The sequence below is a fragment of the Nomascus leucogenys genome, chromosome 3 (genome assembly GCF_006542625.1).
Source record: "Nomascus leucogenys isolate Asia chromosome 3, Asia_NLE_v1, whole genome shotgun sequence".
Lineage (NCBI taxonomy): Eukaryota > Metazoa > Chordata > Mammalia > Primates > Hylobatidae > Nomascus > Nomascus leucogenys.
The window spans coordinates 37659836-37680274 of NC_044383.1; the positions used below are offsets into that span (position 1 = coordinate 37659836).

Sequence of the window (20439 nt, forward strand, 5' to 3'; positions counted from 1 at the left end):
CTTACTCCCAAAGCCGCTTTTAAATTGGTTATACATTTTATGATAACAAAAATACAATAGTTACATAAATTTAGAATATGCCTAAAGGATTTTGGCTGCTGAATACTGAATAGACTGTTTGGACAACACTAAATTGTAAAGTCAAGCTGAAGAATTTCTGGAAGTTGGGAGATACGTACATTTTTAATGCCTAAAGAGAAGGGAGGAAATCTGTCTACAGATTATTAGCTTAAAAAAAAAGAAATAAATTAAGATAGGGTTAAAGCAGCAAAATGATAACTTTATCATATAATAAGCCATATTCAAATAGAAACCAAATACCTGGAAGACTAAATCTGGAATCTCTCTATCATGGAGGGGCATTTGCTGTAGAAGGAAATTATCTAATTGACCTGCATTTCTAAGTTGCAATAGCTGGAAACGTTTACTCTTTGCCATTTCCTCTTCAGAAACAAAGTTAAATTCATCTTGCAACTCTTCAAGACGAAAATACTTTGGAATATCCTGCCCCTTAAGTCTCATGTACTGCAAAACATAAAAACAAAAAGTCTTTACTTAAAATATTAATTTTTTTAAATTCAGGAATTACTTCAAAAGACGTTTTCCCCCTCAACTGTGAGATCTGAGTGGCAATATAAGTAGGAAATGGAACAACTGAATTTGTAGTCTAGTACATACAAAAAACAAAACAAAACAAAACAAAATAGAATCCAGCCTTTGTGGCTTTCCAACCTTTTCCCAGTCATGACTTACAAAGAAAACGAAAATATTTGTACTGAACACTGAATTTTGTATTGTACACTGATAGGGCAGATGAGACTGTTCCTATCTGGTCGTCCTGAGTTGAGAGAGGATCAATACTTCTGTATACCTATAATCAATTCTGCACCGCAGCTGAGAAGCTCTAATCCAGGCAGTTTACTTGCAGCAATCTAATCTATGGGTTGTTTTATTCAACAAATGCAAATGTGAGTGCATAGTACATGCAAGGAATAGTGCTAGCTGCCATCAGAGAGACACAGATTTATTAGCTGTAGTTCCACAAGGAAAAATAAAATATATGAATGAATATCTACAGTAGGCTGGGCGCAGTGGCTCACACCTGTAATCCCAGCACTTTGGGAGGCCATGGCAGGTGGATCACCTGAGTTCAGGAGTTCAAGACCAGCTTGGCCAACATGGTAAAACCCCTCTCTCTACTAAAAATACAAAAATTAGCTGGGCTCAGTGGCACGTGCCTGTAATCCCAGCTACACGGGAGGCTGAGGCAAGAGAATCACTTGAACCTGGGAGGCGGAGGTTGTGGTGAGCCAAGATCGCACCACTGTACTCCAGCCTGGCAACAGAACGAGATTCCATCTAAAAAAAACACAACAATAACAACAAAAAACAAAAAAACCTATAGTAAAGGCAGAATGAAATTAGAGTCATAAGAGTTGATTTTTTTAAAAAGAAGAAGAAAGGTTAACAGGAAAGCAAGGAAAGAAGATGTGGTGCCTAACTGAGGTTACCAGGGAAGCATTTATTAGACTTGCAGGGTGAATAAGATAACCGCTATGGATACCCTTCTAGGCAGAGCAGTGGCATGAATAAAGGTATGAAGAAAGCATGTGTGAGGTACATAGAGCAGTTCAGTTGGCTATAAAGAAGAGTAGAGGTGACCATATAATGGAGTCTGAGAGAAGGAGTGTGTTTATAAATCATCTCGATATCTTCAGTATCTAATACTATGGCTGGCACATGGTAACTGCACAATAGATGTTAGCATAAAAGACTGTTGGATGTGCTGTGGCTGCTAAGTAGTGGCAGAGGACCATCCATCAGGCCTAAAGGAGGAATTATTTCAGTTGCTGAGTTTCTAATTGCCTTTACAGTATTGTACACTGGTTGTAAATGGTCTCTGTCCTCAGATTTACTTTTACATAACCCCTAGAGCCTAGAAAAATATACAGCAAACTATGGGGGAAACTATACTTTCCTAAGTAGAGCTTAGGAAATAGAATATGTTTACAGTATTGATATTTGCTTTAACTTACCATAACAAATTCCATTAAATCAGAATATTCTGGATTATTTGGATCGATTCTGACTTCATTTGCCCATTCAAAAAGCTTCTGTTCATTAATGAGCCATGGAATTCCAGGAACACTTCTTGCATCTACATTCCTTAACATACTAACATAGAGAAAATATTTTGTGAACTTGCATACAATATACAATATATGTATTATATACAATACACTGTTATATAGGGTAAAAACATACCCATTCTGGGTATTTGAAGATAAAATTTATCCATCCTCTGTATTTATGGATAGAATAGAAAGTTGAGATGTGATATCTCTCCTAGTTTTCACTCTAACTTGTGTCATAGCTTTTTGATAAATGTTTATGAGACAATAACCTTATTAAGAATAGTCTGTAAATATTCATCTTTGCCGTCTATATTGTATGTAACAGCTAAAATATTGTAGATGCTTAAATGAATGGTACTTATGGGATGTATTATGTAAACCCTAAGCATAGTAACTTATTAAATGTTTTCTTTTCACAGGATGCACAATGTTGAAATTTAATCAAAATACTCACTTAAGCAAAATTAAGAAAGCACAGAAAATAAAAACCACATTTAGGCTACATATTTACAGTGGAAACATATAGAAAGTAATGCAATTAACTGGGTAAGTATGTGCCAGAGGACCATCCTTGGTCATATGAGATAATCTTTTTTTTTTTTTTTTTAGACGGAGTCTCACTCTGTAGCCAGTCGCCAGGCTGGAGTGCAGTGGTGCGATCCTGGCTCACTGCAACCTCTGCCTCCCAGGTTCAAAGCAATTCTCCTGCCTCAGCCTCCCGAGTAGCTGGGACTACAGGCATGTGCTACCACCCCTGGCTAACTTGTGTATTTTTAGTAGAGAGGGGGTTTCACCATGTTGGCCAGGATGGTCTCAATCTCCTGACCTTGTGATCCTCCTGCCTCGGCCTCCCAAAGTGCTGGGATTACAGGCATGAGCCACTGTGCCCCGCCATGAGATAATCTTAAAAGCTGGAAAGCTGTAAAAGATAGGCTAGACTCATAATATATTCTTAGCGACCTTAACTATAGACTAAGTGCAAAAGGAATTCAACCCTAATGAGTAAGGATTTCTTTAGAGCCATCAATTAGCCCAGCTATTTAATCTGTCTCTTCATAGAGAATTTGTCTTATGATGTGTAACTAGAGGAATTTGGACTACGATCCAAATTTCTACAATCCTTTCTATAAAGTAGTCCAGAAAGGTTCCTGTCTATAAATTGGGATTCCATAAATGCAGTTCTGACACGGATTCAACAATGTCTTAGCCCAAACATGAGCACACATTTTATACTGTCTCCTTCCCATTTGTTCATATTTCTTTGATGATTCTTCTGAGGCTATTGCTGCAAAAGCCAATGTGTGGTATGGTAAGATGTAAGGAAAATTACGAATAGGTGGAGTTTGCATATTCTTCTTTTCTTTTGTTTCCCATGTCTGCCCTCATTTTGAACTGTTTTGATATCTATGTCGTAAGAGATCGCTAGGACCTGACACCCTTGACACCATCATGTAATAAATTTTCCTTCTTGAAACAGTCTTAGCCCAGATCACCTAGAAGACAGCCTCAGGTAAAGCTTAAATCTTAACGAATAGATCAGAGAGAAACTTTTCCCATTATATCCTTTAACAACAACAACAACAACAAACAACAAAGAAAGTTGTAATTGAATTTCAACATAGTCCCATGGTTTCTGCCTCAGAGAAAGTAATAAAAATCTCAGAGCCTTGCTACAATGATTCCCCCAGCTGCTCCTATACACGTTTAGCTGTGGGCTATGGCTCACAGCAGTGCTGTTCCTTGGGTCAAAACCAGTCAAATGATTGAAGATTTTTCCCTCCCTCCTTCCCTCCCTCCCTCCCTTCCTTTCTTCCTTCCTTCCTTCCTCTTCCCTCCCTCTTCTTTTCGATTGAAGATTTCTACTTTGGTGATGGAGAGCTGGAAGCAGTACTTTATAAAAGGCATGGGAAACTCTTTGTTGTCTATCTAATGCAGCCTTGACATTTACATCTTGTTTCCGACAAAAGAATCAAAGTATAGCATGGCTCCAAGAAAGAGGCGAGCTTTAATTCTAGCAGGCCCCAAGACCTTGGCTTATACACCCAAATGCAAGGCCACGCCACCATGTTTGTAAATTGAGGTAAAATATACATAACATTTACCACTTTATTTTAAAATACACAATTCAGTGGCATTAAGTACACTCACGATGTTGTGCAACCATCACCACCATCCATTTCCAGATTGTAATGATGGCTGTACAAGTCTGTGAATATATTAAAATCATTGCATTGCATGTTTTAATTGGCTGAATTTTATGGTTTGTGAATTATATCTCAATAAAGATGTTAAAAAACAGTTAAAAATATAACTGTGCTGAGAGCTAAGATAAACATTCCTGTGAACCAGAAATGGAAAAGAAAGGCAGAGTGGCAAGTGGGGATAGCACTGTGGGCTTGCTGGGCTTCAGGCCTAGGAGCAGTCCATGGTGGTTGTGGGCTGAGTTCCTGAGACAGGGAACTAGCACCAGTCTTATCATTTTAAGCCAAAGATTTGGGGGGAACTTTACTTAAATAAAGAGACCTTTAAAAAATACTGATCACTGCATGGGGCCGTGGCTTTTAGAAAGCTATGAGTCTAGAGAGGGAAAAGGACACAGACACTGCCTCATAATGAGGAACTGAACCAGGCTCAGAGCTCACCAGATGCCTAGATCTGTGACGACTCCAATAGCAACCCAGTATAACAACCCAATCTCCCAACCTACCCCGTAAGTAGGCTTACGGCCTGCTTCTGGATTTAGGAGGGCAGATGAAGTCAAATTCAGAACCATTAGGTAAGGAGGGGTAGATATAGAAGGAGAGAGAGGGAAAAAAAAAAAAAAAACCACCAAAAACCCAGAAACCTATAAATCAAAATCACCCAAGTTTTCCAACTCAAAATGACCCTGCTAACCAAAACTTCTGAGCAAATAAGCCATGCTCAGAAAAATAATCAACAGTATCAACTATCAGAACATAAATTAATTCTAGTTGAAATTCATTTTATGAAAGCCTCCCAGACACATTTTAATGAAGTATGCTTAAGATGTAAAAACAAATGAAAACTAATAATTCACTTTTAAACGCAAGAAATAATGGAACAAAATGCCAAAATGAAATAAGAAAATGAAGATATGAAAGAAAATCAAACAGAAAACTTGGCAGCAAAAAATAAAAGTAAAAATTATGACATGAAAATCAAATAAACCTTATACTGTACAAAGTTGAATAACGAATTAAGGAACTAAAAAACAGTACCCAGAAATTCACCCAGGATGCAGATGAAATAAAAATATAAAAATATGAAATAATAGGTAAGAGATGTGGCTAATAGGCTGAGGCTTGGCTGGGCTCAGTGGCTTAGGCCTGTAATCCTAGCACTTTGTGAGGCCAAGGTGAGAGGATCGTTTGAGCCCAAGAGTTTATCAGCCTGGGCAACATAGCAAGACCTCCTCATCTCTTAAAAAGAAAACAAAGAAAGCAAGAAAAAAATTAGCTGGATGTGGTGGTACCTGCCTACAGTCTCAGCTACTTGGGAGGCTGAGGCAGGAGAGTTGTTGAGCCCCGGAGTTTGAGGCTGCTATGATTGCACCACTACATTCCAGCCTGAGTGACAGAGTAAGATCCTGTCTCAAAAATAAATAAATGAATAACAGACCGAGAGGCTCCAATACAAATTCAATAAGAAATCCTGAAGGAGAGAAGAGTGGGAATGGTGAAGAAGTAATATTTGAAGAAATATTGGCTGAGAAGTTTCTGTAATTGATGAAAGATGTGAGTCTTTAAACATAAAATTTATTCTGCTAAGCAGGAAAAAGAATATGATAAATCCATACATATACAGTATAGTAAAATTTCAGTACTTTAAGGATAAAGCAAAATTTTTTTCATGGCTCAAATGGCAGTCTGTTCCTTTTTTATTAAGGTAAAAGATACATAATATAAAATTTACCACCATTTTAAAGTGTATGATTCAGTAGTATTAAGTATACTCATGGTACTGCAAAACCATCATCATTACCTATTTCCAGAATGTTTTCTTCATCCCAAACTGAAACTCTGTACACATTAAACAATAACTCCTCATTTCTCCCTTCCCCATCCCTGGTAACCTTTATTCCACTTTCTGTCTCTGAATTAAAGTGAAATATTTCAACATTATCAGAGAGAAAAGATAGCCTATAAAAGCCCAACATTTAGACCAATAGCAGACTTATAAATAGCAATGATAAATCCCAGAAGATAATGCAGTACTGTAACAGCTTCAAAGTGCTAAAGGGAAATAAATAACATCCTCAAATTTTCTACTCACCTAAACTATTAAGAATGAGGACAAAATAAAGACACTTTTAGATCTAGAAAGGCTAAAGAATTTTGCTATCCATGGAAACTAACTGAAAGAATCATTAAAGGAGCATGCTTTCAGCATGAAAAGTAAATCAAGAATGAAGGATGGAAAATAAGAAATAAGGTAAACATAAAAGTCAATGAACTATGTTAAAAATTTCATTAACTAGTGAGTGTAAGAAAAACTGTTTCATGTTTAAAAATGAAAACTCTGGACAATGATCATTTAGGTTAGAGAGGTGTGGTGGTTTTTTTTGTTTTTGGTTTTCTGATTTGTTTGTTTGTTTATTGAGACAGAGTCTCACTCTGTCGCCAGGCTAGAGTGCAATGGCATGATCTTGGCTCGCTGCAACCACTGCTTCCCAGGTTCAAATGATTCTCCTGCCTCAGCCTCCTGGGTAGCTGGGACTACAGGCACATGCCACCATGCCCAGCTAATTTTTGTATTTTTAGAAGAGACAGGGTTCCACCATGCTGGCCAGGCTGGTCTCAAACTCCTGACTTCAGGTGATCTGCCCACCTTGGCCTCCCAAAGTGCTGGGATTACAGGCGTGAACCACCGCACCCAGCTGGAGAGGTGTGTTTAATGTGGTATTAAAGCACTAAAGCTTGGCTGGGTGCGGTGGCTCATGCCTGTAATCCCAGCACTTTGGGAGGTGGAGCCAGGCGGATCACCTGAGGTCAGCAGTTTGACACCAGCCTGACCAACATGGAGAGACCCTGTCTCTACTAAAAATACAAAAAATTAGCCGAGCTTGGTGGCGCGTGCCTGTAATCCCAGCTACTCAGGAGGCTGAGGCAGGACAATTGCTTGAACCAGGGAGGCAGAGGTTGCAGTGAGCCGAGATCACACCATTGCACTCCAGCCTGGGCAACAAGAGCGAAACTCCATCTTAAAAAAAAAAAAAAAAAGCATTAAAGCTTTCTGAGACTCTCTTTTGGTTCACTACTTTATCTCCCGTTCAGTCGGTGTTTGATGAATGAGTAAGTGAATGAGTGAGTAACAAAACTGCCTTTCAGCTCTCCTTTGGCTTCATTCTCTGACTTCCACAAGTCAGTCCTGCCCTCTGGAGCACCCATCCCAATTCTTAGAACCTACTGCTCAGAGCCAGTCCTTGAGCTGCCGCAACAGAACTGTGGGAAAGTTCTGTAACTTCCTCTAATTGTAAAGTTTGACTTAGAGAGGGCCCTGGACTTTGAAAACCTCTTTTGCAATTTACTTCCTGCTGAAACCTGTCATCTGTCCCACTCTTGCATATAACTGTTTTCAATCTTTTGTAAGCTTGAGTTTACAAGTAATAGGAATTGTAAGACAACGGAGACAAGCCAATGAATATGGCTTGAAGGTCACTTGCTGGTAACCTTCAGTGACAAGTGGGTAGGGTTAGAAAGGGAATGGATGAACAGAAAGTGGAGGGAATGTATGCAGACCAGTAGGCCACACATAGGAGAACTCTGGCAGGAAAAATCTAGCCAAAATGGGCTTCAGGATTTAATCAGGTGCTTGAGTTTTTGCATGTTTGTGTTAAACAAAGAAGGCTTTTGGGTACAAAAGACCAACAGCCTAGGGAGATGGACAAGTTGAAGATAATGGAAGAAAAAGATATAAATGCATCCATAGAATTGTAAAAGAGAGTCCCAAATTACCTGCATAAAAGTTAGCCTCAGAGTGAGGAGGACAAACATCTCACTCCAAGAAAAATGCAAACAATATTATCATGAGGCAAAGATTAGGAATAGCTGCTGTGGAGACTATGCTAGAGAAATATTAAGAAATATAACAAAATAATAGTTCTAGGTATTGAAAACTTTTCCACTGGCTCCAAAATGAATTACCTTTAATAACTGTAAGATTTGCTCTTAAAATGACCTTCTCCAGGTCTCTAAGAAGATGACCTCATTTACTTAGCAAAACAAGGACATCCATCAAAGTTCCATTTCTGTTTTCATAGTGATGACTGTCCCATTCCCTGAGTTGAGGAAGAGAGAGTTTCTCTTCTCCAGAACCATAGTTATTCACTTGGGTTCTGGTTTGATACCTTCCTGACTCTGAACGACCTCATACTCTTTCCAATATATTGGGTCTTTTTCCCCACTGATTTCAATCTTTTGTAAGCTCATCACTTTTAATCACTTCTTTTAAGAAGATAAATATGGCCCCAATTTTAAAGAAATCTGTACCTTGATTCTTTTGTCTTCTGTTATTTTTAGCGTATTTTTTATTGTCAAACTCCTTGGTAAGTAAACTACTCCCACTACCTCAGTTTCCTCCATACCAATGATCTCCTTGTGCTACTGCCATTTAGTTTTTTTCTCTTTCAGTTTCTTACATACCAAAGAAAAGTATTTATGAACTCTTACTATGACTCTGGCCATATGCTACTGGTTTTTATATATAATGTTCTCCTTGTTCTTTTTTAAACAGTCTCTAATTTCAGTTTTGATTTTCCATTTAATCCAGTTATGTATATAACAATTTTCAAAACTATAATATTTTTAAAAGATAATTTTTTAGAGAAGTTTTAGACTTGCAGCAAAATTGAACAAAAGGCACAGAGAGTTCCCATGTACCCCATCCCCCTAAACATGCACAGCCTCCCCAGCTGTCAACATCCCTCGCTGGAGTGGTACCTTTTTTTACAATCCATGAACATACATTGACACATCATTGTCACTCAAAGTCCATAGTTTACATTAGGGTTCACCCTTGGTCTTGTAAATTCTGTGGGTTTTGACAACTGTATAATGACATGTATCCACCATTATAATGTTATGCAAAATAGTTTCACTACTCTAAAAATCCCGTGTGCTCCAACTATTCATTCTTAACTCCCCCGGGAACCTCTGGCAACCACTGATCTTTCTACTGTCTCCATAGTTTTGCCCTTTCTAGAATACCATAAATTGTATGAAGCTTTTCATTTTCATTTATTTTTAAAAATATGTGTTAAGATGGGGAGGGGAGAGGATATCTTTTTGTTATCATTGTTCCTTATTTTAAATGATGAAATAAACTTTTTCCTTTATATTTACCATTTCCCTCAAACATAGCACATTATGGAAGCCAGCATTATCATAATTTTCATAGAATTTACTGTACTTATTTCTAGTAATCCCGCAAATAATTAATCTGAAAATTAGCCCCAACTCTTCTGGGAACTCCCAGAATGCTGACAATGCATAAATGATTCTTTGCTAATCCAGAATGACTGGGAGATATACAGGCCCCAGAAATAAAGTCCCTGGGAGTCTTGACCTTTGCCTACAAGTGAGGGACTCTGGGAATACCTCTCTCATCATCTGTGTGGCTATAATTCCAAGCATTGAAGGGACACATTCTCTTACATACAAATACACATACTGCCTTAGTAGAGTGATTTAAATAAAAGATAAATCAACATTCAAATAAACTAAACTCTTCCTATTGATGCTCAAGTTTTCTCTTTTACACATAATATGTTTTGTGTGATGCTTTGCTGAGACCTGGCATTATTTTTCAAAGATAAAAGTTTATTACCTGCAGTAAGAAGATCTTAATGACTGTGACATAGGTATCAGAGGAAGACCATTTTCATCTAAGCTCCACGATAGAGAATAGCTAAGTTTTCCTGATGTCAAAAGACAGAGTTCTTCAGTTCCATTTCCCTCAAGAAGAAAAGGCACATCTGTTTATAAAAGGCATTAAAAACATATGAATTGTTTTAAGTGCAGTTGAAGCACATTGTGGGTTTTTTCCTGAGTTTTACTTGTGGAACTCTAGGAACACAAAGGAAGATCTGTGCTAACCCCACTCTTTTTTTTTTTTTTTTTTTTTTTTTGAGACAGAGTTTCGCTCTTGTTGCCCAGGCTGGAGTACAGTGGGTGATCTCGGCTCCCTGCAACCTCCACCTCCTGGGTTCAAATGATTCTTCTGCCTCAGGCTCCCAAGTAGCTGGGATTACAGGTGTCAACCACCACGCCTGGCTAATTTTTTGTATTTTTTAGTAGAGATGGGGTTTTACCATGTTGGCCAGGCTGGTCTCGAACTCCTGACCTCAGGTGATCCACCTGCCTCGGCCTCCCAAAGTGCTAGGATTACAGGCGTGAGCCACCACGCCCGGCCCTAACCCCACTCTTAGATTAGTGCTCTCCCTCATCTCCTCTCTAAGATCCTTCAAGGACTACAAAAGAGAAGGTAAAGATTGAGATGAATATGTAGGGATGAATATCACAATTTTCTTCCTTTTATGCCTGGAGGCTTCTTAACCATTCTCTGTGGGAGTGGCTTCCAGCAAGAAAGGACCACTGGCAGCAGAAAAAGAGGCCAGCAAGCTGTTCCTTTTCTCCAAAGAGTTTAACAATACTTCTTAAAACTTTTGCTGAGTGCCCAGTGTTCCCTAAATTTTTTGAGTCCTGAGTCTTTTCTCCTGGGTCTCTATAAGCTTATTTTTCTGCTTCATCTGGACTCGAAGCAAACTCCATTCTTCCCTCTTTCTCTGCCTTTTTTTCCCCCCTCTCTCCTCCTTGCTCACTTGTTCATACTTCCCTACTTTTCACCAAATAGGCCCAAGTAGTTTCAAAACCCCTAGGAAGGTGAAAGAAAGGAATAATGGGGAGAAGCAGAGGAATGACAGTGCTCTCAGAGATGTACTAACTTACATTTAACTGTGTAAGAGGAGTAAAATCAATTGAAAAACAACTAACAGAAACAACCCTTCTTTCTTCTCTCCTTTTCTCTGTCCCTCCCTCTTTCCTTCCCTCCCTCATTTTCTTCTTCCCTTCCCTATACAGTTCAAAGACAAACCCATATGTCTGCGATCACCTGTAGGTTCACTAAAGGAGAGGTCGAGGCAGAGCAGCCAGCCCATTCAAAAGCAGAGCTCACTTTCCAGACAGCAATCTGTCCTTGCCTTGGATGGCCTACAAAAAGCATGGGTGCTAACTGCTCATTTGAAATTTCCCAAAAATCTGACCCAAGATAAAGCTTTAAACAATCTAGTTTAACATCTGAATGAATAATTTAATTCATTTTTAACAGAATACTGTAAACACAGGGCCAGGTGCAGTGGCTCACACCGGTAATCCCAGCACTTTGGGAGGCTGAGTGGGGTGGATCACCTGAGATCAGGAGTTTGAGATCAGCCTGGTTAAAATGGTGAAACCCCATCTCTACTAAAAATACAAAAATTAGATGGGCGTGGTGGCGGGGGTCTGTAATCCCAGCTACTGGAGGCACGAGAATTGCCTGAACCTGGGAGGTGGAGGTTGCAGTGAGCTGAGATCGAGCCACTGCACTCCATCCTGGGTGAGACTCTGTCTCAAAAAAAGAAAAAAAAAAAAAAAAAGAATATTGTAAATACAGGATTTTGTACTTATGTGAGTGAGCCAGGGTCACTTAGGAATATGGTACTCAGGAAGAAAATAGGGGGAATGTAATATTTTTAATAAACTCACTGCTTCCTACTTCTCCATCGGCAGGCATGACCAGCTTATCAGAGCTAAACTCTACATATTGCAGAACGGTTTTGCCTTTCAGCTCTGTGTAGTTAGGTAAAGGTAAATATAGTTTTGCCAGTAAGCTTGTCCTTTTACTTTTTTCATAAACCTAAATATAAAAGAAATGGCTGATAGCTCACTAAAAACACAACATAGAAAAAGGAAAAAATAAGCACCCTTAACAACATGTTTTTATTAATTTTTTTAAAATACCAGAATATAAAATAAGTATTGCTCTATAGCATTTCATCCACATGATTATGAGAAAAGCAGCCAGTCATGTCCTTGAAAGTGTAATGCCTTTTACTGGCTTCTTAGAAAATGAATTGAATACAAGGGATTATGAATACAGTTCTGAGAATAAATAGATGAGGTACATATAACATAATGTCATAGTAACTTAATTTTGAGTAGCACTTTAAAAATTCTTTACCTCATGTAAATCTGATAAAAATTATAGGAAATAAATATTATTCTCATTTATAAGTGAGGAAATGGAAACTCTATATGAAAATATGTTTGTTTTTATTATAAGTGGTTGAGACTCAGGTTGAATTGCTTAGGAAAAAGGTAGTGATTGGTCATGAAATTCAAGGATGAGTTAAACAAGCTATGGGGGCAGGGAGGCAGGAAAAGCTCCAGAAGAAAGGAAAAGGGGGTGCTGAGTAGACAGTCCCATAGAGGTTCACTGAGCATGAAACCCAGGTCTTCTAATTCTATATGGTTTGTTTTTTACTACAATTCCATGTAAGTTTACTGCCATAACTATAAGCTAAACTTTTTTCTTTTCTTTTCTTTCTTTTTTTTTTTTTTTTGAGATGGAGTCTTGCTCTGTTGCCTAGGCTGGATTGTAGTGGCGCGACCTCTGCTCCCGGGTTCAAGCGATTCTCCTGCCTCAGCCTCCCGAGTAGCTGGGATTACAGGTGCCCACCATCACACCTGGCTAATTTTTGTATTTTTAGTAGAGACGGGATTTCATCATTTTGGCAAGGCTGAACTTGAACTCCTGACCTCCGGTGATCCGCCTGCCTTGGCCTCCCAAAGTGCTAGGATTACAGGCGTGAGCCACCGCGCCCAGCCTAAGCAAACTTTTTTCAATAAAAAAATCTTATTTTGACCTATACTGTGTTGTCAGTGCTTGGGAAAACAGTGATATGTGCTCTAAGAAGGAAATCAGAGGGGAAAGTTGCTCCTTGAAAGATAAGAAAGAATGTGCCAATCAAAGTGATGACTTATTAGCCAAGAAAGCAAAGAAAAAGGAAAGTCAAAGAGGCACATATTTTTTCTGGTTATCTCGTTTTACTTCCTTGTAAAAGAGAATTTAAGACACCACACTGGTCCCTTTGACAAAGGCATCCCTACTGCAGAAAGGTTTGTAGGAGTTGTAGCTCTGTGAAATAAGTTTCTTATTGTAAATGAGTAAATTGGCTAACTTTCAGAGAACATGAACTGATAAATATATTCAAATGTTGAGTTGGCATTTACACTTCAGCCTTGTGAATTTGCTTAGGGTATGTAGGATGCATTCTCACTGGACTGTCAAACCCAGGTTCTTGGACTACAGGCTGGAGGCTAGCCCCTGGACAGCAAGGTAAGTGTACTGAGATAGAGAATTTTATCAGTTGAGGGCTCCCAGGAGCCAGTCTTGTCCCCTGATGACAACTGTCAACACCATGATGCAGATGAGATTGAGCATCTTGAAAGTAGTAAGAATGAAAATGGGCGTTTTTAAACGGAGCAGCTAACATGTACAAAAGCTTAGAGGTAAGAAATTACAAGCACGTGTGGGAAACGACAAACAGCTCAGTTTGGCTGAAGTGATGAATGAATAAAGAGGAGTAGTAAGAAATGAACTAAAGGTGGGGCGTGTTGGTTCACGACTGCAATCCCAGCACTTTGGGAGGCTGAGGCAGGCAGATGACTTGAGGTCAGGAGTTCGAGACCAGCCTGGCCAACATGGTGAAACCCTGTCTCTACTAAAGATACAAAAATTAGCTGGGCATGGTGGTGGGCATCTGTATTCCAGCTGCCTGGGAGGCTGAGGAAGGAGAATTGCTTGAACCCAGGAGGTAGAGGTTGTGGTGGCTGGGATTGCGCCACTGCACTCCAGCCTGGGCAACAGGGCGAGACTTCGTCTCAGAAAAAAAAAAGAGAATTAAAAATGTAGGTTAAAGTCTGTTAGGCTAGGGCATATCGATTTATTTTGCAATTTTTGCATTTGCTAATGGTGAATTTATCTCTAACTAGATTCCTCTCCCTCCCTGCCTTTTAGTTTGTTAGGCTCATATGCTAAGTGATAGGATGATAAAGGACTCAAAATATACATTTACCTATTTGGGGAGGCAGATTTTAAACTTCAAGTGATTGGATTATTATATCACAATTTACTTTAGGGACAACAGTACGAAAGTATAGTTCTTGTTTTTTTTTTTTTGTATTAGGAATTCAGTGTGGAAAGTCAGCATATTTTTAATGTAGGAATTTCAACAGAGGGACATTGTAAGACAGTGGAAAGCTGAATACATGAATAATGAATAGAACATCTATCAGGGAGAGAGCAAAATTATTCTCGACATTGTAAAAATAATTTTGATTTATATTTGTAACTACAATTCTCTCCCTACTCCTCAAGCGCCTCCCTTCCTACACACAAATCTTTATTCCCTCCTAACTTTTTTTTCAAGTCCAGCTTTAAGTTTAACCCCGTTATTGGCCACCAGGACTTCTTGTCTAGACTCCTTTGTTGTCTCTCATTTTTCTCCATCATCCTATTTTTCTTCTTCCATTAGTGTGGGGGTTCTTACAGTGGGATCTTTGCACAGAGACTGGGGGTCTTTTGTGTGTATGTTCTTTCATCTGATCCTTAGAGGGATCTAAAAATCCAAAAATGGAGGAAGAACAAATACAGCAAGAGACTGAAGCCACCAAGTCAGGGGTGTGGAAGTTCGTATTATAGAAATCATTCAACACTTAAAATAGCTATGCTACTCATTATACTGTAAACAGAACTTTTCCACCTCATTGCAAATGAATAGTAGTGCTGCACATCCAGGGGTGCAGAAATTTTAGCAGGAGACGAGTATTTGGAACACTACAAATCAAATAGCTTTGCACTTACAGCATAAAAGACTAGTGGTGAATTATACATTTATAAATATCTTATCATCTACACATAAAGATCCGTCCATCTCAACATCAAAGAAATTACTTATCACATATAACTGTAGCTAACAAAAAATTTTACATTATGTATGGCATAAAATAAGATACAAAAGTAAATGACAATGGCATACCTCCAAACAAATCACTTCAGGCCAATATATTAACTGAATATTGAAAATTTGCTGAAACATGACTTTAAAATCAAACTGTAGGGGAGATACTGAAGTACAAGAAACCTGTTTACTGTTGTAAAATATTTTAATAAAGTATTTGAGCTTCTGAATTTTGGCTCTTCTTTTTTGTTCACGCCTAAAAATTAAACAAACCTTTAAATCACCCTTAAAAAGTACAATAGACATAACATATTGTTCTTTCAAAACGCATATTAGCATGTTAAACAGAAGATAATTTCAGAGGACAAATGTTATCTTTACATCAAATAACACTTGTCTACATGTGGATAAAAATTTCTTCTTCCCAGTCAAATGTTTTTAATGAAAGAGATGTACTCAAAATATGTATTCAAAAACAGAAGAACTAAAATCAAGGTGCTATAAATCATTCAGCTATTATTTTACTAAATTACAATTTAAAGAGATTACAGCACATATCTACCAGATGTCTTATGAGAGGAAAAAACTGAGGGGCTTGGGAATGGGGAGGGGAGGTTGAATCAAGAATTTAAAAATATTTCCTAACTTTAAAAAGACATACACATAGACTATATACACAAACACACAACCCTCCACACACCATGTTGTCAATAATTTTAAAGATGTGGCTCTAAGGCAACAGGCTTGCTGTGTCCTCTTAAAGGTCTTTGTAAATCACCTTAAGCTTTAGGCTATGTACTCCTTTTCTCTAGGACAGTGGGGAAGCCACTCTATCTCTGAATCCAAAGATCAAAGGAGCAAGCCAGGTTACTTCCCTGGGGGAAACACTTGTTCAGGCATAAGTTGATCCCTTGACTGATATAAAACTCCTAGAGTCTTTCATTCATTGTTTAATTCACTCAACCAATGTTTATTGAATATCTTCCTAGCTGCAAGAGAACTGACCTAATGATGTTTAAGACTTGACCCTCTTTTTCAGAAGGGAGAAGGCTGGGTGGAAGATAAACCCTAACTTGAAACATAAAATCCCCTTCTGCTCCCCAATCTAATCACCCTATGAGCCCAGTATGTCCCTGCCCTATTACCTGTCCAACTCTGTAACCTTCTCAAAGAGTTAGGAGACAAAAGATTACCTATTCTTATCTCCCTGTTGGCGTCTTTTGACCATATTCCCAATTACCTTTCAAGAAATATCTAAGTAAAAGTTACCCTTTCTGTTGCCCTCTAAAAGTAGTTTTAACAATGAGTTCATGAATTGATTATAAAAATTTGTTGATTCAGGGTTATAATTATCTTCAGGAAATCTTGCCTTTCTCTTCACCCGTAAACTCTTTTTAATTCTTCTCTAATCTCTGTATTCTTTTCACTTCTATCCTCTATATCGACATATTATTCTTTTCTGGAGAATGAGTTTTTATTCAATTGGGTGTGTTAAATAGATGACAGCAATGCTATTGGATGGCAATGGCTTTGCAAAGATATAAAACACCATATATCCTTTTGCCTTGACTTCCACTAAATTTTAGTCTAGTTTTTCCAGCACAAATATCTTCTTCCTCCTCTTTCTTCTCTCTCCCTCCAACTTCCATTTTATGGCTCCTGTATTCTTCCCCTTGTTTAGATAGTCTTTTTATATGGGTGTCCTACATAATAAAATATCTCAGGCCCTTTTTGGAAGAAGGTACAGAACAAATAAAGGATTTCTCCACTGCTGCACTTCTCTGGTCAGAAAGTAGGTGGTGATAATTGTGACTTTGTATCTGCTGCTCTTTTGGTTGTTAATGTAATCATCCATTCATTCATTTCATAAATATAAACATTTATTGATTACCCAGTATGTTCCAACACTGCTAAATGATGCACATTCCCAATACTCAAAGATGGACTGGTACCAAGTGTGCCATGGGATAGAGATGTTGAAAAATTAGACCTAGTACTCTAAGTTGCCATATCCTCTTTAAGGGAGATGGGATCCATAGGCCTAGTAGATGGAGAAATAGGGTTACCTATGATGTCCGTTTTTGCATAATGTTCTAGGCATAGAGAGAAAACATTATAGCTCAAGGAAGAAATCACAACTGTGAAGTAAAGAAGTTTGTAATGTCAAAGAAGAAAATTGTTTAGGGGGCCCTCTTGATGTGAAATAGTTTTTATGAGAGCCAGAGTTCCTTTAACAAGCAAAGGCAATGGTATATTACTTTTTACAGTGCCTTTATATCTTACCTATTTATACCTGAACAAAAATTACTACCATAGCAAAAAAAAAAAAAAAAAAAGAAACCCGCAAATTATCAATACATGAAGCCTAGCAGTGAAGATATCACAGTTTCTATAGAACACCAAACTGGTTTATGTCCCACCTCAGGCATGTATTAGATGTGTGAACCTGGGCAATTTAACTTCTATAAGCTACATTCCTTCTTTTTTTTTTTTGAGAAGGAGTCTCACTCTTTCACCCAGGCTTGAGTGCAGTGGCGCGATCTCGGCTCACTGCAGGCTCCGCCCCCCGGGGTTCACGCCGTTCTCCTGCCTCAGCCTCCCGCGTAGGTGGGACTACAGGCGCCCGCTACCTCGCCCGGCTAATTTTTTGTATTTTTAGTAGAGACGGGGTTTCACCGTGTTAGCCAGGATGGTCTCGATCTCCTGACCTCGTGATCCGCCCGCCTCGGCCTCCCAAAGTGCTGGGATTACAGGCGTGAGCCACCACGCCCGGCCTACATTCCTTCTTTAAGATGAGGATAATATGGAACTCTATAGAGCTATGGTGACAATTAAATGTGAAAATGCGTTTTTAAAAACTTAGAGTGCCTGGCATATGGTACTCACCCAAGAAATCCCACTTTATTATTAAAAAAAATCCAATTAATAGACAATATATAATAAAGAAATAATTATTTAAACATGCTTACAATGGACACTTGGATAAGCTTGTTAATTCTGCAGTGAAAGAAAGTTGTGGCCTCAAGGTAATTGGCTTTATTCTTTCAATTTCTGTTTCGTCTGAAGCTAGATATGAGAGGCTCTAGAAATCAAAAAATAAATATATAATTTACCATGTACATCCCTGTGTAGGACATTTATTCTTAAAATTCATTTATTTCTTGTATTTGTCATTTTGTTGGATAACTTTTAGAAATACCAAGATTTCGCATTCTATCAAAAAATAAAATATTATAACTAGTTGAGTCTAATGTTATTTTGCAATATAAATACCTCCTGTTTTTTCCCATTCTTAAGTTCTTTTCCTTCATTTTTCTTCTCAGTTTCAGACATTTCTGAGATTTGCTCTTGTTCATCACATTTATTCATTTTAATCCTAATTAATAATAAACAGAATTATTGAAATCAGAAATAATGGAGGTATTTGAGAGTTGTTCGAGTTTTTGCCAGCACACACACACACACAAACACACACACACACACACACACACACATGCATACACACAAAACCAATCTCTTACAAGTAATTTTATATTCTAAGGAAATTACCAATTTGACAAATATTTTAAAAACTTTATAAGCTTGTTCTCGGCTTTCAGATATTTCTCTCTACTCAGTAAATTTACATTAGTGTTTACAGCCCTTTCTAAGGGCATCAAGAAACCTTTCCTCTGGTGAGAATAAGTAACAGGGGAATGGGGAGATAAAAGTTCAAGGACACATACCCTGTTTCCTCTCATTTTTCTTTCTCTCATATTTTTTAAGCTGTGAGAACCTGAGCAGGTATAAGGGCAGGTGATCATGGTGATATTAAGTGGCAAATCATAGTTGGTGTTTATGCATAAACAGTAAACAGTTCATGGCATTAGCACTATTGCCACTGCTGCTGCTACTACTACTGCTATTACTACTACTACTAGCTAATCCTTACGTAGTACTTACTAAGTATGTGCCAGGCAATAGTGTAAGTACTTTACACGTATTGACTGATTTAATTATCACAACCCTATGTAGTAAGTACTATTATTCCTCTTTTATTAGTAGTTCAATAAAATCTCAGTTATCTGAACAGTGTCAGAAAATTATTGATCTAGGAGTCAAGTTTTTCTGATAGCGTAAAAATTTCTTGTTTTCAGTATAAGGTTTTGTTTTCCATTTTAATCATTTAAGAAGGAAATCCTTCGGTAAAATATTATATGCCCTGTTGGGAATATAAAATGGTGCAGCTGTTTTGGAAAACAGTCTGGCAGTTCCTCAAAAATGTTAACTACAGAGTTATCATATGACCTAGCAATTCCACTCATATACCCAAAAGAAAGAAAAGCTTATGTCTGCACATGTGAGGAGTGACCGCTAATGGGAAGATGGTTTCTTTGCGGGGTGACTAAAACATCCTAAGATTAAACTGCGGTGATTGTTGCACAATTCTGGGAATTTATTAAAAACCATTGAACTGGAGACTTTGAATGCGTGAACCATATAGTATGTGAATTATATCTCAATAGAGCTGTTTAACAGCTATTACATGCTTTTTGCCTTCTGAAATAGAATATAGGGGACTAAGTGCAGATATTATCTATATGGTAGTATCCTGGGCTGAAAACCCAGCCCCATTAATGGCACTACAGAATCTGGGCAAATTACTTAAGAACTCTATGCCTCACTTTTCTCATCTGAAAATTAGGTTGTTGTGAGGATTAAATGCACTAATTTAAGTAAAGTGCTCAGCCCAGGACTTGGAGTAAAACAAACACTTAATAAATGTTATTATTATTTTCTTCGGATTCAGGGCAATCAATATGACATCACTTAACTTGCTGTTCTTTAATACAATGGCTTTTAACCTTTATTACATATTAAAATCACCAGGGAAGCATTTTAAAACTCATGATGTCCAGACCATACCCCATACTAATTAAATTAGAACAGTCGTTTTTAGAACTTCCTAAGTGATTTCAACCTATAATAATTTAGGGAGTAAGTGTTACGAGTAACTTAGACAATAGGTGTTATACCCAGATTTTCTTCTGAGGGAAACTATTGAAGCAGGGTCTATAGCTTCCTCCTTTCTATTCTGAGCCAAATGACTCTGGGAAATGATGAAGGTCCTGATGCTATTTTATCAAATGTTGTTGCATTTCCTGCTTGCACAGCTTGCACTTTCTTTCTCATTTTAAGTTTCTTTGGCAGTTATCTGAATCTTCTCCAGGTAGGCAGTGCCAAACAGAGAACACAAGTGAAGACAATATAAGAAATCTGGATTCTCTGTGTTATTTGCCAGTGCTG

The 20439-nt window shown here is 38.0% G+C and overlaps 1 protein-coding gene across 1 annotated transcript in view; it reads right to left on the minus strand.

The window, feature by feature from the left end:
• Window positions 1–20439, minus strand: part of CC2D2B (coiled-coil and C2 domain containing 2B) — a 131781-nt gene that overhangs the window by 48919 nt on the left and 62423 nt on the right. Inside the window, 7 exon segments of the mRNA XM_030809155.1 lie at window positions 322–525; window positions 2037–2175; window positions 9981–10128; window positions 11897–12047; window positions 15232–15409; window positions 18123–18235; window positions 18427–18529. Coding sequence (XP_030665015.1) covers window positions 322–525; window positions 2037–2175; window positions 9981–10128; window positions 11897–12047; window positions 15232–15409; window positions 18123–18235; window positions 18427–18529 — 1036 coding nt within the window.